Below are 20,843 nucleotides of genomic sequence, written 5' to 3'. Positions count from 1 at the left end.
AAAATCACATTTCCTCGTTCACTGTCTCGATTTAACAATAATTTTCACACAACTAAGCACCATCAAAACGAGTCGAGGAGAACACTAGGATTTATGTGTATCAAAAAGACTCGTCAAATCAATTCGATATGACAGACACAGATATCCTCACGTCTGCCAAGAAAACGCCCTTCCTTCTGTCCTGGATCCAACTCTTGAGCCCAATCTTCACTGCATAGTAGAGTAAATGGAGTGATCAAAGAGAAAACGGAGTGATCACAGAGAGCCTCATGGAGCACCTTTGAAAACAGGTAGATACGCAGTCTAGTGCAGGCCTAGTGAACAAATGTTTCAACTATAGCGTGTGTATGTACAGTATGTAAGCACTGGCCGTACATATAGAAAGTACGTGCTTGGTGCTCGTATCGTACAACATATTCGGTGACATTTGTGGTTTCTTTACTTTCTCAGACAGCCAATAAGGTCATGGAAACGTGAATATAGTATAATGATTGTGCACCATGGTCAAATTACGACGATGTTCAATGGTTGTCTCGTCATTCCTGGGCATCTTTGCAATTTGGAAAATCCAGAGAAGCACGACTAATTTGGAGAAATCCAAAAAGAGCTTTTATAAGGTATTGGCTCCCGAGAATCGCTACGACAATGATCATTTGGCGGAGAACATCCAATACGATACGGATGGACATGCCAAAATCTTTGATTTGGGCGGCTCAGATTGGACAGTTCAATCCAATAATGGATCCATCTCAATTCCTGCTCAAGTTCCAGGTGAAGTTAGCGATTTTACTTCAACCTTTGAAATATATCTTTATAAAGCATGATACTAATTATTCAACCAGGTGGCATCTATTCGGATTTGGAGCGAGCCCAAGTTCTAAACAGCTCGGTGTACTTCCGATTCAACGATGTCAAGTTCCGTTGGGTTGGACAGGAGTCGTGGGTTTATAAGAAAGAATTTACAATGCCCAAATCAATGAAGGGCTCTGAAAATGTTCTATTAAACTTGGAAGGTCTAGACACCGTGGCTGAAATCACCCTCAACGAGCAATTCATCGGCAGAACAGAGAACATGTTTGTGAGGTCAGTGAATTAGATCAGCTCGAGATTGGGAGAACCTATCTCATTGAAACATGTTTCAGATATCGCTTTGATGTGAAGGAACATATCAAATTCGCTCGAAAGAACACACTGGAGATTGCCTTTGAATCTCCAGTGCTTTATGCCAAGCGAAAGTTTGAAGAACACTCCAATCAGTTTTACATTGTCCCACCAATCCGGGTGCCAGAAGTTTACCATGGTGAAAATCATGCCAATTTCATAAGGTAAATATTTTCTAAAAAAGTTTTGTTGAAATGCGTGNAGAAGTTTACCATGGTGAAAATCATGCCAATTTCATAAGGTAAATATTTTCTAAAAAAGTTTTGTTGAAATGCGTGATAACAGAGGCAATTTATGTTATCAATCTTTAGAAAAACCCAAGCCTCTTTCGGTTGGGATATCGGGCCCAGTTTCCCATCCACTGGAATCTACAAACCCATTAGCATCCAAGGATATCAGAGTGCCAATATCCAATATGTAACCTTTAACAGTATGCCAGAGGAAGACTGCTGGAGAGTCTCCACGAGAGTTCTGGTGGAGGCCGAAAATGGATTTGAAGGTCAACTTGACATTGAAATTGTGGAAAAGCTCACCGGACATATAATTTTCAATGTTAACGAGTCTGTGATGTTCAGTTTGTTTCCTGAGAACGAGATCTTGGATTCATTCCAAATTAACGGGTCTGTGCCGAAGAAGGACGTCAAGACCTGGTGGCCCAACGAATTAGGCGACCAAAATCTCTACATTCTGACGGCGACTTTGAGAAAAGATAAGTCAAACGTGTCTTCGAAGTCTATACAAGTCGGTTTTCGAACGATTGAGCTCGTTCAAAAACCCTTGCACGACATTTACCAGACTATCGCTCAAAAAGCTGGGGACACGTTTTTCTTCAAAGTCAACGGCGTGCCCATCTTTGCCAAGGGTTCCAATTTGGTTCCCATCCACATCTTGCCCGAAAAAGTGACCAAAGGGGATGTGGACTACCTGTTGAAGTTTGCCAAAACGTCTCACATGAATATGATTCGAGTGTGGGGAGGGGGATCGTACCAATCCGAATATTTCCATAGAAAAGCGGACGAGTTGGGGATTCTGGTGTGGCAGGATTTTATGTTTGCTTGCAGGTGAGAAGGAGCAATTTTTAAAGCTTTAAAACAGAAAAGAAATGCTCTAAATTTGTCAGCATGTACCCGGTAAATGAGGACTTTCTAAAAAACGTGCAAAAGGAGATCTTTCATCAAGTCCGACGGCTCCAACATCATCCTAGTCTTGCCACTTTTTCGGGCAATAATGAAAATGAGGTATTGTGCTCACCCATTTCGGCAACAACTGTTGGAAAACATGATTTAGTGCACGTCACTTTTCAGGTTGCATTGGTTGATAACTGGTACAATACATCCCATTTGGGTGCTCCCAAAAATGTACGGTCCAACGATTTTGCCAACGTTTCACAATATTTCGACGATTACAACCTTTTATACGACCAAGTGATTCGGAATATCGTCATCCAAGAGGCTCCCGATACCCCATGGATGACTTCAAGTCCAATAGGGAAGCATGAGATTGGCCATGTGAACCCGAGCACTAACCCGATGGATCTTCACTACGGAGACAACCACTTCTACATTCGTACCAAAAACCAGTGGCAACCTGGGATCTACCCAATCCCACGATTCATGAGCGAGTACGGGTTTCAATCGTTCCCAAGCATTTCCACCCTGGAAAAATTTGCCTACGATGATGACCTCTACTTTCCCTCGCGCTTCATCAATCATCGCCAACATGGCCCCAAAGCCAATGACGAATTGGTCTTCACCGCAGCCTTTCACTTTCATTTAGACAGAATAATCCATCAGCGAGATCCCGAGGGATTGGCCAAGTTACTCTACTTGGCACAAGTCAACCAGGCAGAGAGCTTGAGAACAGAAACTGAGTTGCTCCGACGAATGGTTTCAGTCATCTCAGAGGAAGGCCATGGAATGACAATGGGCGCCTTGTACTGGCAACTTAACAGGTAGTACGGGATAAGTAAGTGTGACTCGAATATGCTAATCGAATTGTGTATTTTTGTTACACTTGCAGTATTTGGCCTGGAGGATGTTTATCTACGTTTGAACACGGTGGAAAATGGAAACTAGCTAATTATGCTGTGGAACAAATGTTTCGGCCAGTGGTGGTTGTGCTTGACGTAACGTCGGAGGAGCGAGTCAAGGTCCACGTGGTCAATGACGGAGGGACTCTAGTCTCTAACTTCACTCTGCACATTGAACTACAGAAATATTCTGATCTTCATGCTTGCTTTCAACAAACAATTGCAATTCCTCCCGTTGCTCACCTTCAATCGATCGAGGTATTGAATGTTGGGCTTGAGACAATCTTGGACCAGTGCTCATTTCCTGGTAAATCCGAAACGACCACTCAGACAGCCAAGTATCCAGAATCTGCACCACTTGAATCCTTAACTGTTACCACACAATCCACATCAGAACCAGATTACCGACGGATCTTCAGCCTCTTGACTAGCAAAATTTTCAATAGCCAATCCGAAATCATTTCGCAACGAACGAAACTTCTCAGTGAACCAAAAGAGGCTCTGGGGTTGATCAATCCCAGATTGAGCCTACATGTGGAACGAATTTCCAATGTGATATTTGAGATCCTTATTTCCACCGAGTCCGTGGCCTTATTTGTGGCCCTTGACACTCCCATTTCTGGGCGATTCTCGGACAACGGATTTCATCTATTGAATGCCTCAAAATCTGTGATATTTCATGTTGACAATGGCTCAGACATGTCTGTCGAACAATTTACCAAGCAACTAAATGTGATAAGCTATTATAACGATTTCTAACTTACAAAATACAGCCATTTTGAGGTTTGACAACATTTTTGGCATGAAAATTGAAGACCATTTTATCTGCACCGGACATTTTCGTGTTACAAAATGCGAAGCATACGTACACTGCTGCCAATGGCACAGAGTGAAAGATGGAAACCAAGCTTGAACGATATTGGGAGGAAGAAAGTGACAATCCCAAGGCCTCAATTTCAATGAGAATTGTAAGGCAGTTTGAAGAATTAGAGCCAATGGATTGGATCAATATCTTTATATTAACCTATATAATTTTCGGGACAGAGGGGCGATAAATAGTTTATCAAATAAAAGAACTTGGATTTCAGTATTCTTTAATCATCTTTATCTTGACCTTACCACCAAGGGGTAAGAACTTTGCGATCATACTGTACTGTACACCATGACACAGCAATCAATCAGGTTAATATTTAAATCATAGTTCTTATTTTAATGAATGCAAAAATGGGTGTTATAAACAGAAAAAGGCGTTTTTTCTTCTCAATGTTTTCAATTATTCTGTAATCATGAACTGCTGGGACTCCAATGTCAGTGACGGTAAAAAAGTCCCCAAAAGAAAAAGCATCCTGTTTCACAAATTTTGGAGGGTCTCGCTTAAAATTTGCCATGCTTTTTTTGAGCTTTCTCTGTAGGCACATTGGCAAAATATTGTATAGTCATTATACATTATCAAAAAGATTTTGTTTTCGAGAGTTGCTAGACCAAGCTCTTTTCTATCAGAACAATAAAAAAGTCCATTAAGCAATTTGCAAACAACCAATCTCACTCAACGTGAAGCGGATTGAAAAAGGCGAAAAAATCAAGAAGCTTTCATGACAACTCTGTTCCTAGTTTTAGATATTTGTATCCACTTTTCGCTCATTGCGATACAACTTTTCCTTAGTTTGTGGAGAACGATTTTTGGCATTCGTATCCTACTTTGTCGAAGAAAAACTCAAAGACCCAGAATGAAACCTTTCAGTACCGACCACACACGAATGAGCTACAACTTTTTAACATTTTAAACAAAAATGAGCAAAATCAATGTTCAACAAAACAATGGTGAAATTTAAGATATATTGTCTATTTAAAGGAAAGGAATTTTCATTTGCTAATTTCCATTTTCGAATTTGGCATAGCCTGCATGAGAAATATCCTGTCTAGACATAAACATTTTAAGATTAGATTTATGTTTCTAAATCTCAATGAAATTGGATACTCATACATCAATGTGAACAAGCGCACTAATTCCAAGTACCATTTTGAATCCTTAACAAAGTAATAACCATACTTCTACCTAAAAATCATTCATTTCAATTATTTCGTTAACAAGAGGATCTTAAAATGAATTCATTGCATCATTGAGCACGACTTTCAATAAAAATAATGCCGTAACCAACTCCAAAAACGCTTGCTTGCCTCTGGTGGCAGTTTGTTGAACTAAAATCAGCAGACTAAGTTGGCAAATCTCTTTCCAAACAAAGCCTCTCTTCACAACAATGCCAATCAAGAGCAAGTCAACTTGCCAGGTATGCTGCATGGTCAACAAAATGTTTCGTTTCTACCCAATGAAATGACGGATATTCTTCTGTGATTCAATATGGAACAATTATCGCGACTCAAAGACATTGAAGTGAATCTAATCCCTTCCAACAATGCAAAATGCCCCGTGACTATCTCGGCTGAAGAACACAACCAACAGTTTGAAGCATCTTTAAGAATCCAACCTCGACAGCCATTAGCCTTCAGAGAAAGGGTAATTTTCATCAATAAAATCTGCTTAGATGACCCTTGATACCAAAATATATGTTCTAGGCACGTGTGAATTCTCCCGAGGCGATCCAAAAGCTCAAGTGGACAGATGAATTTCTAGTCGAGAAGACATGGAAGGCTTTAGAACCTGACTTGGAAAATGCCCTTCATAAGAAACTGATCTCAGAGAGCGACATCAAGAATCTCAAGAAGTATCATAGAACATTGGCACATGCGTAAGTTGAACGAACGTTCATTGCGAAAAGGTATTTATTTATTCACTCATGAACGCCTGAATATGGACTGGGTCTCAAGGGCTGAGAAAAAGGCCCGTATTCTTAAACTGGGACACACATTGCGTTCTTCTTCAAGTGAGACTTGCATTAGGTCAGCACAATTACGTATTCTAATTTTCAGCTTGATCGAATGACTGGATTTCAAGCCTCTTTAATACTACTTCAATGTACATACATACTAGAGTGAATGAGTTAGCTCTCTTGTGGTAATCAATTGCCACAATTGTTCATTCATTCTGTGCTTGTTATTTGCTATATAAGAGGACACAACTTTTGATCTCGTCTTTTAATCGAGCCGAAATTTGAAGCATGTAGTACATGTAGAACAACTTTCGCATTGCTTTCTGTGACTTGTCCTACTTCTGGTCTAAAATCAAATCCATGTTTAAAATTTTACATCATATCTTTTTTTTTTCGCCGTCTACTCTTTCATTCACATCATGTGTTCTGAGTACTGATGGGTCGAATCAAGCTTTTGAAGCCAGTGAAGCAAAGCGCTGGATTACAAAGTGACGACATCTGACCCAAACGCCACAGAGGAGCCCGGTTATTGCTTAAATATAACCCAGTCAACTACCATTGCAATAGCATGAAATTGGAATAGCAAACCTGAACCAAAAGAAGTGAAAATTATCTTTTAGTTTTAATTACGTTCGTGTGATTCTAAAAGATCTGACTCTTTAGCCAAATTATGAATGAGTCACTAAAATAATATGTTGTAATTTACATTCCATGATTGTTTTAAATTTTGTGCCATTATCAATAGACGCAACTGATTTGATCTTTGCAAATTAGACAAATTGATACCTTGAAAAGAAGAAAAAGAAACTAGCTTCAAATAAATGTTTCTGAATTTCTTGGTGATTAGGATTTCTTTTTTCTATTAAGAATCATTGTTGTGGCTCTTGCAAGTTGGGCAGATATTTGGTTGCCCTTGAGCCAGAAGCCGCCACTTTGTAGACCAGAACTTTGCTTCATCTGCAGAATCTGGTTTCAAAAGCTTGAGTGGGAAATCCATAAACAAACATAATTACGACTCATTTGAGGAAAAAATCCAATGCGTTTAAAATACTCCTTTGAGAATGGTTAGCGCCTGACCTTGGCCACCCTATGCATATTGCAGGCGTTCATGATTCCACAACGTGCATCAATAACATAGATAACTTCATATATGTTATGGTTTTCTATGATCAATAAGCACACTTTATACGATTACAGGAAGAATAAAAGGAACTCGAGAGCTCGAATGGCCTCGAAGAAGCAACACTATGAAAAAAAATTGATTTCTTTAGACAAAAAGCTTCAAACAGAAAGAGCTTTGTTGAAGAAGTCAAATGAATTTTGTCAAAAATACGCAGCTTCCAATCCAGAGATGGCGGATCTTCTATGGGCGAAACACAGATATTCGCCTACTCCGCAAAAAGAAGCATTGGATCTTTCATTGTCATCCTCCATACCAAGCCATGCATCCGATTAAACACTGATTCATGTTTAAAGTCAACGAGCATTGTTATTTCTTTGTGTGCGAATACATTCATCAGTCTTTATTGGTTCATTGTTGTTGCTCATTTAGGTATGCGGTTAGGAGATCCTTCCTCAAGATTTTGCCCGCCGCCGATCTTGGAATGTGGTCCATAAATTGTATTCCACCGGACAACTGTTTATAGGCAGCCGCATTATCTTTAACGTAACCAAATACTTCCTCTTCGGTTAGCTCATGCCCAGGGTTGGCCACCACATAGGCTCGAGGAGCTTCGCCAAATCTAGGGAAAATACGACACCTATTTAGTGCCCCAAGTTTATTTGATTTTCTATTGCTCACTTTTCGTGGGGAACTCCAATTACTGCCACGTCGAAAACCTTTTCATGGCCTCTGATTAGATCCTCGAGCTCTGCAGGAGGTACCTAAAGGAACAAAATTTAGTTGGCGCTGCTGGGAACCTAAGGAGTCTTAATATAGTTGGAAGTATTTGGTGTTTTTACCTGGAAACCTTTCACTTTGATTAGCTCCTTGAGACGGTCAACAATGGAAATCCGGCCTTGTTCGTCGTAAATGGCAATATCGCCGCTATGCATCCAACCATCCTTGATTGTCGAATGCGTAGCTTCCGGATTATCCAGGTAGCCTTTCATGATCTGAGGACCCTTGGCACAGAGCTCGCCTCGTTGATGAGGTCCCAAAGGTTCACCCGTATTTAAATCAATCACCTTGGCCATGGTATTGGGTACCAGCTTCCCACAGAAACCGTTCATCTCATCCGTTAGCGAGGTCATGGAGACAATCGGAGATGTTTCCGTCATACCCCAAGCTAGAGAATGGGATATGGCTTCAATGATGGCACAATTTGTCTTGTCTAGCTAAGGCTGTCAGCTAGTACCTTCACGATAAACGACCTTGGATGGGGCCAGGTTTTTGAATTTCTTTATCAAAGCGGGCCCGGAAGGTGCCGCAGCCACGACAACGTGCTCCAAAGCCTCCAGGTGATGAGGTTTGATGTCCGGATGAGTAGTACAAAATGATACCAATGGAGGAGCAAGATGAAGGAACGTGGGCTGAACAAAGACTTTAGGTATGCATTAATTGGAAAGGTTTATCAAACGCTCGTCCAACTCACTTTATACTTTTCCAGGGCTTCAATGAACACTTTTGGTTCGAACTTGGGCAAGACGACCAATTTGCCTCCACAATACAACATCGGAATCATGGTGACATTCATGGCGTAAACGTGATACATGGGCAAAACGCATATGGTCACATGTTGCGACTCATTATCTGAAAGATAAACCTCAAATGAAAGTTTATTGATCCAAGAGCCTGACCATCAAGTCAAACTAACCTTTGAGTGGTGTAATGGTCGAGATATCTTTGTGACCGAGTACTTGTTGGCACGCATTTCCCACAATGTTGTGGTGCGTGAGCATGACACCCTTTGGAACGCCAGTTGTACCCGATGAATAGGGGAGCACACAAATATCCTCGTGGACGTTCACGTCCACGTCCGGCTCCCCCACCATGTCGGTTTCCAGCATTTCAGTCACCGAGTGATATCCGGGAACCTTTTCTGTAAACAAAACCCACTTATTGCTTAAAGTTTATTCCCAAGCGTAGCTTGCCATCACGAGCTATTTATTGCTAATCTTAATTGCGACTCTTGGTTATGTCATGGCTATTTGGTACAGTGCAGAAAGAGAGAGTGAGTTTTGTCATAGAAATTGAACTGATGGACCCACAAAGTACTGAGTAGGCCTTAATCGAACCAAAATCTGAAAGCCCCCTGGACTGGATATCACAAGTAAAACTGACGTACTTTTAATTGCTTGATCAATTTGATCCCAATGCAGCTTCCAGTATACTGTTGTTAAAAACTAGTACCATTTGAGTAGAAAAAGGTTTAACCTAAAACCAATCAATATATGATATGGCAGTATGAAGGTAAAAAAACAAATAAGGATTGTAAGAAAGGAGTACGAAAAAACAATCTCGCCTAAACTTGAAAAGCCAAATTCATGGATGTGAATGATCATGCGACATACGAGAAGGCAAGAGGTAAGTAAAATGATACATTTTTTATAGAGCTAAACCATGAAAACAATATGATTTACAATTTGTGACTTTTTCAAATGTAATGTGCTGAATTCTATAACTATGATAAAAAACTATCTCTGAGTAATTATCACTTCATTGCTTCTTACCTCCAACGATAAAAACCCGTTCCTTCCATTGGAAATCCACCGGACCTAGCTTTACAAAGGCAGCTTCCAAAGTTGGAAGAAGGGCTTTGGTGGTGACGGCCCAACAAGCCTTGGACATCTCCAGCTGCTTGCATATCTCATGTGGCGTATATATGGGATTTAGGGTGGTTATGGTCACCCCCACTCCGCATCCACCCGCAAAAACCAATGGATATTCCAGACAGTTGGGCAAAAGCACAGCCAGGACATCGCCCTTCAATGCTTCCAAAGATTGAAGCCGCAACGCGAAGTTTTTGGATTTCCTGTAGGCTTCATCGTAATTCAGTTGCTCATCTGTGACACCATCTACCTGAATTCAAAACTTGATGTATTTGTTTCGGAGAATTGACATCTCATCGTATATAAAGCGCCATCCATCCTTTAACAACTATTCGCAAAGCCCACAAGGAACATTCAATGGTCTTGGCAACTTGGCGTTAAGAAATAAATAAATGCAGTTTCTCTCATTTGACTTCCTTTGTACTCCTCCGTTTGTTGCATAATTTTTTTCAATTTTATTCAAACATGAAAGCGATAGCCGCCCATTATTTTCCAAATTATTTTGTCAAAATCAACAACACGATTAATCACACTGGCATTGTCTTTAAAACAATTGGTGTTCATCATAAAATACCGGTGAATACGAAATATTCCGGAAGTCTTCTCCGGGTGCATCAGATACGGGCAGATCTACAGCAATATACTTCAAATGACTTTTATCTGATAGAGTTCAGCCTCAATTTGATACGGGCTTAATCACGGGTCAGACCACGGTCATTTCAGTCACTTGTAAGTTGTAACTCACCAGAGCAATTTTATTGTAGTATTTCGAATGATTCTCCCACATGAAATGGAACAGATTCTTCTGAGAAATGGGCACATCATCGTAACTAGATTTGATTATCCCGCGATTGAATCCGGAGATACTCAAACATCGTTGAGACAATTGGACATGGCGGAGCCATGGACCCAAGACTTTATGATAGGTTCGACCATGTTTGAACGCGATTTTAGTGGTTATAAGCATCACGTCAGCAACGACAGCCTTCCAACTGACAACAGGTTTACTTCCAAACTAGCCTTGGATGTAGCCAACCTACAAGCACAGCCAACAACATGCCCTTCTCGCTACAGGTCCTCCTTATACACTCACACAAACATCCATACACCAAGCAAGCTTCACACGTATGAGTTCGCAGTAAGCCAAGAAGCTCTCTCTGAACAAATAGTACGCTTTTACAGCTCTTGCTTGGTCCAGTGTGACGGACCTCCCAACCCAAGACTCTAATTCAAGTTTTCTCGGTTAATGTAGCAATTGGGTGTATGTACGGATCATATATTTATTTATAATTTTCTCCTCAATACTTCAGGATGATAAATCTTATCATTCTTATTCATTCTTACATTCATTTAGTATCTTATCTATCAGTGAATTAGATAGTTAACAGATATGGTTTACCTTTGAATATGGGTTTATTGGGAATTTTCGGACAAAACCTTTCCTAGCCGATTGAAAACCTGTTAAAAGATCAACGGTTAGGTTTTCCTCACGAATATTATAGGAAATTTGAGCCCAAATGGGCGAAACGTGTTGGAGATGTGGCGGTTCGGAAAGCTTGGCCTTTCTTCAACTGGAAATGGTCATTGAACCTTCCAAAAGCTGAGAGGACTACCCTAAGACTGGACTACCCCTCAATCGTTCATACCAATCAGTAATCACACATGAACATACTAATAGTTTAATCAAGGGGCCCAAAATGTCCAAAAGTGCATCAAGGAAAACATATCATTGTTCGTCCTCGGACATCTCTTCTTCACTGGTCTCATCCGGATCATCGGCTTGAGATTGGCATTTCGGGCATGAGCATGAGAACAAGTAATTTTGGCTCAAAATGGCTCTCCGCGAGTGTCGGCTTCGTTCCAGTTGATGATCATCCAAGTATGAGATCAAGATCTCTTCTCCGGCTTGAATAGGCCGGATGGCCTTGACCATGAGCACGTGATTATTGAACGGAAACTCGATCTGGGCATTGGGCACGCAGCTATGGTTACACAAGCTCTGCAGCAGAAATAATCCGGAGCCTTCATTGTCCAGAAAGGATCCTGATTCCGCATCCAAAGCCTCGTACACTTGATCAATGAATGCCATGACATCGCCTCTTTCCGCATCACTTAAGGGCAATGCCTCCACATTTTTCACCCAATGACTCCAAGGTGAGGTGGCCACGCCCTGACCGTTCCTGCCCACCAAAGCGAATAAAGTACGGAACCCTTCGAGACTCAAGAACTGTGCCACCTCAGGTTGGGGGAACAACGGCACCAAAGCTTGCCGTAGATGCTCTAACTGATGGCTGAAACCATCACCCAAAATCTTATGAGCCATATTGTCATCAGAACTGACGGTGGCGTGCATGAAAGACAAATATTGTGCCTTGAGCGTGTCCGGCTGGTTTGATTGAAGGATGGAGGCCAAGATCCGGGTCAAGAGTGTAATGGAGGTGGTTTCAGGCGGGTAATGCATGGCCCGCCAATCGTTGAGTAACTTGGACCAAGGCTCGGATTCGTTGGCTTCCCGGGCGGCCATCCCACGACACAGGCTCTTATGAAAAAGGTGCCAAGCGCGCTCTTGGCACCCACTGGAGCAATACTTGATCAAGCAATCCGGACATTGGACATGCTCCTCCAATCTGAAACGTACATTCAATCAATCAATGAAACGAATCACGATAAGTGTAGACTTGGGCAGGGCAGATTTGGGCTCACCGATTGGGATTGCATTGGGGGTGGGGCACGACCCAGTTGGAATTACGGGTCAATCGTTGAATATTTTCCTGGGCATCCTCTAACGGGGTCATGCAGAAGTGACAACAGGAGTACCCGTAAGCCTCGTTCCAGCAAAATTGGGCNGCCAAGCGCGCTCTTGGCACCCACTGGAGCAATACTTGATCAAGCAATCCGGACATTGGACATGTTCCTCCAATCTGAAACGTACATTCAATCAATCAATCAAACGAATCACGATAAATGTAGACCTGGGCAGGGCAGATTTGGGCTCACCGATTGGGATTGCATTGGGGGTGGGGCACGACCCAGTTGGAATTACGGGTCAATCGATGAATATTTTCTTGGGCATCCTCTAACGGGGTCATGCAGAAGTGACAACAGGAGTACCCGTAAGCCTCGTTCCAGCAAAATTGGGCCGAGATGAGCGGCGACTCTTCGAACAAGGCTTGACCGCTCTCAAAGGCTCGTTGGGCGAAAAGGCCGCGACCAACGTCATGGCTGATCTCACGTACCTCGATGCCCTCGGGCATAGCCATGGTCACAGAATGGTCGAGGTAGATAAGGCCTGATGAGTGAAATGCCCACCAGCAAGGTGATAACTTTAACCGTACAATGGCATTATTTTGATCGAAGCACGTGCGTTGCCGATCCAAGGGGGGGACACTTGGGACATTGGTGTCCAATGTTGGCGCACTTTCGAATAGTAGGAAGTAACCATTTGTTAGAACACACATTTATGAGGGACTGTTAAGAACCTAATTAAAGTCAATGGTATATATTCAAAAGGAAGAAGAACATGACATTAGATTTCGTCTCGTTTTCGCGTGGCTTTTTTCCATTATCTCATTATTGGAAAATTAACGATTTTTTTTCCCCAAAATTTGATTCACATTTGAACGATTGTTTTCCATTTGGAGACAAATTGATGAACCAGGAAACCTGGGCAGGATAAGTCCTTCGTCCATTTTTGGGTTTAGCACGCTCTGATCCTCCATTCCTCCTTTGGGCTTGGTCTAGTTCATCTATCCTATTCCTTACAGAAAAATGTCCTTGCCCAGTGCAAGGAGTTCTCCAGACAGCCGTCCTTGTTTAGTGTAACTTTGTAATTTTTAGTGTTTTGGTACAGTGTTTAAAGAGAAAACGGTCTGATTATCGAAGGGAAAGTTATGATCAGAGGACAGGTTGCGCAGATAAGAACATGACTGAACGGCCCTTGGACTTTAGGCAGGTTTGCCAAATCAACGAGACCAGCCAACCAAAATGACCTGTCGTGTCGGAATTTACATCTTATCTTGAGTGGAAGCCGCATCGGCATTAGCGGTGCCAGGGTAGAGGGCTGGCAAATCTAGCCAACACAAGGTTCGTATACATTCCCTATGGGCAATGTCGTGTCCCAATCAGAATGGTTCTCTCTCGGTGGATGCACACGTATTCAAAAGAATGGCGGAGAAATACTGGACACAGTTTTGAACGGAGAGTACCCAAGTCAGTTTTCACTTCACCTTCCGTTGAAGATCAAATGAATATAAATTATTGATGATATTGGTGACTCGTAACATTTAGGATATTCATTAGAAGTCTGGCTTCAAAAAACTGTACTTGAATTGGATTTACAACCACACTTAAACACATTGTGGATTTGAGCCTTGTTGTAATGGTTTTTGATGGTTGATGAATAAAATGATGGTGAGCTGAGGTCGTGGCCAAAGCATATCGTATTTAGTAGACGGTTCGANAACGAGACCAGCCAACCAAAATGACCTGTCGTGTCGGAATTTACATCTTATCTTGAGTGGAAGCCGCATCGGCATTAGCGGTGCCAGGGTAGAGGGGTAGCAAATCTAGCCAACACAAGGTTCGTATACATTCCCTATGGGCAATGTCGTGTCCCAATCGGAATGGTTCGCCCTCGGTGGATGCACACGTATTCAAAAGAATGGCGGAGAAATACTGGACACAGTTTTGAACGGAGAGTACCCAAGTCAGTTTTGACTTCACCTTCCGTTGAAGATCAAATGAATATAAATCATTGATGATATTGGTGACTCTTTACATTTAGGATATTCATTAGAAGTCTGGCTTTAAAAAACTGTATTTGAATTGGATTTACAACCACACTTTAACCACATTGTGGATTTGAAACGGACACGCTCAAAGAGATATTTATTTTGCTTAAAGAAGAGCACGACCATGAAAATGTTGAACTTCAAAATCAAAACTCACTACCCATAGAATACTTTGAAAACAATATGAAGTTTCTATGTGATTACTTTGACATATATGCAAGACTCTCACAGTTTTCAACAACAGATGAAGTTAGAAAGATCATGGAAACGTTCCATTTACGTGTGTCATAATTATATCATTGTTCCCCAAGACGATCGATTTTGTCGATAGTAAGATTGCACATTGGCATATCTGTGTCTGATGTTTTAAAAATGCAATTGATTACAATCAATGTGGTTTCCAGTGAAATATTTTTAAATAAATATACCTTTGAATATATATTCATTTGTATTTGAATTACATTCTTTTTTTCGATGTCCCACCAATTGGCAAATCTTTTCTTTCTTATGATAAGTCTGTGGACAATATTGAACAGAAAATATCAAATTCGGATTTCTGTGACGATGGACTCTAGACTAAATCAGATCGTATTTATGGATTCAATAATTGATGAAACATCAAAAGCAATTGTAACTTATTATCGAGTTGTAACTTACAATTGGATTTTTCGATTACACTGCTTGAAATTAGTCCATTAGTTACTTTGAATTCAAATTTGACTATTTCCAACGTTTTTGAAACGCTATTGCGAAATGGTATGTGTATTAAACTCATAAACAGATTATCAAACTTCAGCGGGAACGTGACAATGGAGGGAACTAAAGATGTTCATGTTATCCAAAAGTTTAAAGCAGAAACATATTTTGCCTTCATTACCTAGCACTTTAAATGCTCATGTGCTCTCAAATGTTTCTCATTAAGGCTTTCCTTCGACTTATTAGCACTCGGGGTACTCAAAAAAAGATGTCGAGAGTAGTAAGCCAATGGATGGGATGCGCCAGGCCAGGTTTGAAAGCTTAGCGATTCATAACTGTATGATTTCAATTGTATGCCTTCATGAAAGAAGTTATTATTGACATGAAAAACATGAGATGTCATTACATCGGGAGTTTTATTGTTTCGGCACTCATGTGGTTGCCAAAGACTGCGTTCATATTGGGTGCCAGTTCTGCCACGGAAACTTAACCAAAAGACTTCATAATCTAGTTGTGTTAACATTTTTAAGTAAGTCAAGGACCAAGAGAGCCAATGAGCTGGTTTAAGTGACGTTCTTGAGCGTGATCTTACTTTGAATAAGTTAATAGCCTTCATCACCAGTCGCTGAATTTTCAATTTGCCAATAGGAATGAACAACCTCTTTTGGTTCCACGTCCGAATTTCATGAGCCTTGTTGTAATGGTTTTTGATGGTTGATGAATAAAATGATGGTGAGCTGAGGTCGTGGCCAAAGCATATCGTATTTAGTAGACGGTTCGAAATTCAAGAATCCGGGGAAAAATAATGATGGCAATTATGATCAATTTGCAAATACCGGTTTCGGCCCAGGTCGATGGATGCATCTGGGTACTTGTGGCCGTTTGCGTTTCAACTGTTATTGGAGACCTTGTGGCTGACGAGAGCTCGGTAAAATGCACCACAGCTGTGACTAATGACGATGGCAAAAACATGCACAAGAGTGCCATTAATGACATTATTTAATGACAGCTAGTGGTGGTCGTAAAAAAAATAATAATTCAAATACTAATTGATGAAAGTGGGAAAAAGAAGTGTATCCAACATCGTTTATATGCCAAGCTGAAAACTTCTTGGTCATCTCCATTACACATTAAGATTGGTAACATATTTTTTTTCAAAAAGCCATAACTTTGAATCCCATCCACAATAAAGTCCACTTCTAATTTTCGTTGCCCAAGCTGCCCTCAGATATTGAGATATCTAGGGAATAGGGTTTTAACTCAGTCTTGGACAATTTTGGACCCAAATTCTACACCAACCCTATATTCCAGTGCTAGTCAGATCCGCCCATGGTAATTGAGGTTGGATCAAATATCGTTCCAAGCATAAAAAGTTCGACAAGAATCATATATAATCCATCGGGTACAAACCGGCGATCAAATTCCCACCAGCGACCAGGCAGCCCGCAAAAATATTCCTGATCCAACCGGCATTTTCATCATTCATGTCATCAAACATGCCCCCTCTTCCCACAATTCAACTCTGACCTAACCCATCCGGGTGTGTGGCTATCGTTTGGCAAGCCTGACACCGGCGTTCACATTTTTCCTGTGCATTTGTGTCTAGTAAGTGGTCCAGCCAGGACTAAAGCAGTGAAGGCACAGAAAGTGTGGTCGTGGGTCGGTGGCTCGCTCGGTGTGTTGGTCGCCTTCAGGAGGACGTGTCAAAACTACTCAGCCTTCCTTCAGGCAGACGACGTGAACTCTCTGGGCGGGCTTTGAGCAGAAGAAGAAGAAGAAGAAGGAGTAGAAGAAGGCACCCAACGAGAGGAACCCTTCGGTCTCGCTGAGCCATTGATTTGTTTGCCGAGCGACCAGAGGATCCCGAGAGCCTTGTCATTGTCAGGGCAGTGTCTTGTTGCTTTTTTCCGGATGAGCCTCTGAGGTGAGAGAGACGTCCTCCATCGCTCCATCGCTCCATCTAGGCAGGCAGCCTCCATCTGTGCGGACCTACTTGGCCACCGTTTACTTGATCGACCTCCTTGGCTAGCCTAACCAGTCGAACTCACTTCATGTCGTCCTAGATTGTTGATTATATTTTTTTGTAATGACTTGAGGTGTCAGCTAAACGGTGGCATGACTTCGATAGAGTAACATCGCTGGTTTGATTGCGGTTGAGCTCGGTGTACGGGCAGAATGCGGGTGTTGCAATGGCGCCGCGGTCGGATCTACAAGGTGGGCTTGGCCTCGCTCACGATCGTGCTGATCCTCTTGGGTTTGCTCAAGCACTTTGGCCATCCGGACATGAGTGCCTCCATCGGGCAGAACTTGCGCAGTCCCCACGCCCAAGAATATGGTGGGTGGGAGCGGCAAATGGGATTGGGTTTGGGGCGAAGGCCGCATCAGTCCCATCCCGATGAATTACCCGTGTTCTTGGGCGAAGGCCACTTGGGCAATTTTGAACCGGCCGGGGGCCTGGTCAAGAGCACGGGTCCGGGTGAAATGGGCCAAAGTCACCGGCTGACCGTGGATCAAAAGGATGAAGAGGAGAAGCTCAAGGGCGTGTATGGCTTCAATCAGTTGGTGTCGGATGAGATCTCGCTGAATCGAACCGTGCCGGAATTGCGCGAACCCGAGTGCCAATTTTGGGATTACCCGGCAGATCTTCCCAAGGCCTCGGTGATCTTGGTGTTCCACAACGAAGGCTGGAGCACGTTGTTGCGCACGGTCCATTCTGTGCTCAATCGATCGCCGCCTCAGTTCTTGACCGAGGTCTTGTTGGTGGACGACAAATCCGAATTGGAACACCTCGGCCAGCCACTGGAGGATCAGTTGCTCTTACCTTATTATAAAAATCGGGTCCGGCTGATTCGCAATACCGAGCGGGAGGGCTTGATCCGGAGTCGAAATAACGGGGCGGTGGCGGCTCGCGGTGAAGTGGTGGTGTTTCTCGACGCTCATTGCGAAGTCAACGTGAATTGGTTACCCCCGTTATTGGCTCCCATTCACGCGGATCGACGGACATTGTCCGTGCCCATTATTGACGGCATCCAATGGAGCGACTTCAGTATCAACCCCGTGTATGCCCGGAATAGCCATTCCCGGGGCATCTTTGAATGGGGCATGTTGTACAAAGAGAACACAGTCCCGGCCAAGGAAGAGAATCGCCGGAGTCATCATAGCGAACCGTATCGGGCGCCCACTCATGCGGGGGGTCTCTTTGCCATCGATCGGGAATGGTTTAAAGAGTTGGGCTGGTATGATCCGGGTGAGTCATCGCTATCAATTTTGATTTCTTTAAAGGGTCATTAATTCAGATTGTGCATGTGTGCAACACATTCCTAGTACAAGTGTGTTCAACTTGAAATCGATGATTGCGTTCAAAAATCTCAGGGAGAGCCAAGTCAATTCATGAAATGTACCAAAACAACTTTGGCCTCTTTTCTGCGTTCCAGGTTTGTGGGTTTGGGGCGGTGAGAATTTTGAGCTCTCGTTTAAAGTGTGGATGTGTGGCGGAAGCTCGGTTTGGGTTCCTTGTTCCAGAGTGGCTCATGTCTACCGGGGTCACTCTTGCTCCTCGTGCCATTCCGGTTCTTTGGCCAATAAGTTCGGCGGCCAGCCCACTACTTTAAGAAACTATAAGTACGTACTGTAGCTTTCATGGCAGACAAGGCGATGTGTTTATACTTATGAAATATGATGACTCTTCTTTTCATAGACGTGTCATCGAAACTTGGTTTGATCCTGAATACAAGGAGTACTTCTACACCCGAGAGCCCTTTGCACGCATGGTCGACATGGGAGATATTTCTGAACAGCTGGCACTGAAGAGGAATTTGAAGTGCAAGAGCTTTGATTGGTTCATGAAAGAGGTGGCGTATGACGTCTTTGAGAAATATCCTCCACTCCCACCAAACAAATTGTGGGGAGAGTTGAAAAATCTGGCCAATAACTTTTGCCTTGACACACATGGACGGCATCCTCCTGAAAAGGTGCGTACACAATCGAGTGTCGAGTTGATCAATCATTTACACTTATATTTGCATGGGAGGTCTACCTTTTATCGATGTAATAGTTACACTGCTCGAGGTCGACATGCTCTATTCTAGGGGACATATGAAATTGTGTTTTGAAAGGAAGTATGGCAAATGTATTCTGAGATTGATGTCAATGAAAGCTCTAATGATCACATTTCTCTTTTTCATGAGTGCGTACACTATGATTGAATCTGATTTTTTAGATATTCCATTTCTCCTGTGTTTGTCTTGTAATACAAATCAATGGTGATGTTTACAGATAGCGGCTTCCGGATGTCATGGATTTGGTGGCAATCAATTATTCCGCTATAACACAGAGGGACAAATCACCTCGGGCGAGTGGTGTGCCGATGTCGATAATTCGGGCAGCCTCACCATCCAATGGTGCGTGGCCGGAGATAATTCCGGACCTTGGGAATACCGGGCAGATGAGCAACAGATTTACCATACGAAGAAGAACGTCTGTCTAGCCTTAGAGCCCGAATCCGCTAAGCCCATAACCCGACCTTGTGATCACAATAATGCCTACCACAAGTGGGTGTGGCGAGAGATAACGCCATATTGGGCCAAAAATCCTTAACAAACCCCACCATAGATGGCCTTTCCAGCTCACAAAAAAAAGAAAGTTTCACTTTGTTAGGCCCTCCCCATGTTCACAGTTTTACATACAATTTCCATGAAGGCAGAATGCATTTATTCGTCCCACTAACCCTTGATTGAGTGAACGAGTTGCCATTTGATTCGTTCTGTTGTATAATATGACTCAAAGCTGTGATCTATTGCTTAAAAAATGAGATATGTCCTACTTCACAAAAAAAGGAAAACCATTGTCACATTCCAACGTTGCAACTTGAAAACAAGATTTTGATCATGTCATATTGCCTCAGAACCACGACACCCATGGCAAAGTTGTTAAGACATCTGTTATTAAAGAGAGAAATCTTTCCCAAGGCGTCCTTTGTATTTTTCAAGTTGTTGCTTGAGTACTTTATCTTTGCTGCGTCCGTTTTGAAACCTCTATTCGTTCTTTTCAACCATTTCTTTCTGGACATAACTCTTTACAAAATGACACTCATTTAAAAACAAAAAATCGGAAATTTACAGAAATGATTTAGAATAAATAATTGCGACCCATTGTTGAACTCAAGATCGACGGAAAGTCCTTGTTTAATTTTGAAGTTCGTCCATTGTTGAAAAAATAGTTTGAACAGTGGAATAGTAACAGCTTCTTGTGGGTTCATTATTAAATACCTGATGATTTACTCTGTCTTTAATCGTAGGCGAACGAAAATGAATACTTTCTATAGAGATCATACAGATTCCTGTAAAGGTGCTTCACCCGCATTCTTTTTCCTTTTATTTTGGTAAAATTCTCATTTTCGTACACGCAGAGAGAAATATNTGCGAGTCAAATTTGTCGCACCTCTGATTTCTTACGTCTGCCAAATTAGGACACGGAGTGCGTTCCAAACACCCAATGTTTATCGGACTATCGGACTAGGAAGTTTTTTTATCGTAATATCGAAGGCTTGCATCGGTGTTGGCTCAGAAC

At 42.3% G+C, this 20,843-nt stretch overlaps 5 protein-coding genes across 7 annotated transcripts; 3 read left to right on the top strand and 2 right to left on the bottom strand.

The window, feature by feature from the left end:
- Positions 1-169: 169 nt before the first annotated feature.
- Positions 170-3,984, top strand: LOC131884298 (beta-mannosidase-like). 2 transcript variants are annotated; one of them, XM_059232026.1, is made up of 8 exons: positions 170-290; positions 451-771; positions 843-1,083; positions 1,143-1,325; positions 1,473-2,222; positions 2,282-2,399; positions 2,466-3,112; positions 3,181-3,984. In XM_059232026.1, the coding sequence occupies exons 2-8, from the start codon at positions 501-503 to the stop codon at positions 3,947-3,949; spliced, it is 2,979 nt and encodes a 992-aa protein (XP_059088009.1). In that variant the 5' UTR covers positions 170-290; positions 451-500; the 3' UTR covers positions 3,950-3,984. The 2 variants fall into 2 exon arrangements, with proteins under 2 accessions (XP_059088009.1, XP_059088010.1); XM_059232027.1 differs by lacking the exon at positions 170-290 and having other exon boundaries at positions 358-771.
- Positions 3,985-5,428: 1,444 nt separating this feature from the next.
- Positions 5,429-7,544, top strand: LOC131883287 (uncharacterized). The gene is made up of 3 exons (XM_059230723.1): positions 5,429-5,705; positions 5,765-5,937; positions 7,216-7,544. The coding sequence occupies exons 1-3, from the start codon at positions 5,550-5,552 to the stop codon at positions 7,472-7,474; spliced, it is 588 nt and encodes a 195-aa protein (XP_059086706.1). The 5' UTR covers positions 5,429-5,549; the 3' UTR covers positions 7,475-7,544.
- On the bottom strand, positions 7,488-10,891 carry LOC131883286 (uncharacterized). Its single transcript, XM_059230722.1, has 8 exons — positions 10,535-10,891; positions 9,691-10,039; positions 8,835-9,059; positions 8,613-8,770; positions 8,376-8,550; positions 7,981-8,306; positions 7,820-7,902; positions 7,488-7,760 (listed from the first exon to the last, which is right to left on the bottom strand). Exons 1-8 carry the CDS (start codon positions 10,754-10,756, stop codon positions 7,550-7,552), a joined length of 1,749 nt encoding a protein of 582 aa, XP_059086705.1. The 5' UTR covers positions 10,757-10,891; the 3' UTR covers positions 7,488-7,549.
- Positions 10,892-11,454: 563 nt separating this feature from the next.
- Positions 11,455-13,696, bottom strand: LOC131883288 (histone-lysine N-trimethyltransferase SMYD5-like). Its single transcript, XM_059230724.1, is given in 4 exon segments — positions 11,455-12,416; positions 12,493-12,641; positions 12,644-12,710; positions 12,787-13,696. Coding segments are annotated over 4 exon segments (1,380 nt in total). The 5' UTR covers positions 13,050-13,696; the 3' UTR covers positions 11,455-11,515.
- Positions 13,697-16,952: 3,256 nt separating this feature from the next.
- Positions 16,953-20,243, top strand: LOC131883439 (N-acetylgalactosaminyltransferase 7-like). Of its 2 annotated transcripts, none has more exons than XM_059230914.1 (5): positions 16,953-17,199; positions 17,404-18,522; positions 18,710-18,896; positions 18,973-19,246; positions 19,551-20,243. In XM_059230914.1, the coding sequence occupies exons 2-5, from the start codon at positions 17,451-17,453 to the stop codon at positions 19,869-19,871; spliced, it is 1,854 nt and encodes a 617-aa protein (XP_059086897.1). In that variant the 5' UTR covers positions 16,953-17,199; positions 17,404-17,450; the 3' UTR covers positions 19,872-20,243. The 2 variants fall into 2 exon arrangements, with proteins under 2 accessions (XP_059086897.1, XP_059086896.1); XM_059230913.1 differs by having other exon boundaries at positions 16,954-17,256.
- Positions 20,244-20,843: the final 600 nt, after the last annotated feature.

The sequence above is a fragment of the Tigriopus californicus genome, chromosome 7 (assembly GCF_007210705.1).
Source record: "Tigriopus californicus strain San Diego chromosome 7, Tcal_SD_v2.1, whole genome shotgun sequence".
Lineage (NCBI taxonomy): Eukaryota > Metazoa > Arthropoda > Copepoda > Harpacticoida > Harpacticidae > Tigriopus > Tigriopus californicus.
Note: the sequence above shows the minus strand (reverse complement) of the source record. Positions and strands in the feature narration are given on the sequence as shown.

What these genes read in the sequence shown, in the direction of transcription:
- LOC131884298 (XM_059232026.1), top strand. Translation starts at nt 501, where the DNA reads ATGGTCAAATTACGACGATGTTCAATGGTTGTCTCGTCATTCCTGGGC. An exon ending in ACAGAGAACATGTTTGTGAG is followed by an intron (nt 1,084 to 1,142) that starts GTCAGTGAATTA and finishes AACATGTTTCAG; the next exon opens with ATATCGCTTTGATGTGAAGG. An exon ending in TTGTACTGGCAACTTAACAG is followed by an intron (nt 3,113 to 3,180) that starts GTAGTACGGGAT and finishes TTACACTTGCAG; the next exon opens with TATTTGGCCTGGAGGATGTT.
- LOC131883287 (XM_059230723.1), top strand. Translation starts at nt 5,550, where the DNA reads ATGGAACAATTATCGCGACTCAAAGACATTGAAGTGAATCTAATCCCT. An exon ending in CATTAGCCTTCAGAGAAAGG is followed by an intron (nt 5,706 to 5,764) that starts GTAATTTTCATC and finishes TATATGTTCTAG; the next exon opens with GCACGTGTGAATTCTCCCGA. An exon ending in CATAGAACATTGGCACATGC is followed by an intron (nt 5,938 to 7,215) that starts GTAAGTTGAACG and finishes ATACGATTACAG; the next exon opens with GAAGAATAAAAGGAACTCGA.
- LOC131883286 (XM_059230722.1), bottom strand. Translation starts at nt 10,756, where the DNA reads ATGCTTATAACCACTAAAATCGCGTTCAAACATGGTCGAACCTATCAT. An exon ending in GACCATTACACCACTCAAAG is followed by an intron (nt 8,771 to 8,834) that starts GTTAGTTTGACT and finishes TTTATCTTTCAG; the next exon opens with ATAATGAGTCGCAACATGTG. An exon ending in CAAGGTCGTTTATCGTGAAG is followed by an intron (nt 8,307 to 8,375) that starts GTACTAGCTGAC and finishes CCCATTCTCTAG; the next exon opens with CTTGGGGTATGACGGAAACA.
- LOC131883439 (XM_059230914.1), top strand. Translation starts at nt 17,451, where the DNA reads ATGCGGGTGTTGCAATGGCGCCGCGGTCGGATCTACAAGGTGGGCTTG. An exon ending in GTTGGGCTGGTATGATCCGG is followed by an intron (nt 18,523 to 18,709) that starts GTGAGTCATCGC and finishes TCTGCGTTCCAG; the next exon opens with GTTTGTGGGTTTGGGGCGGT. An exon ending in ACTACTTTAAGAAACTATAA is followed by an intron (nt 18,897 to 18,972) that starts GTACGTACTGTA and finishes TTCTTTTCATAG; the next exon opens with ACGTGTCATCGAAACTTGGT.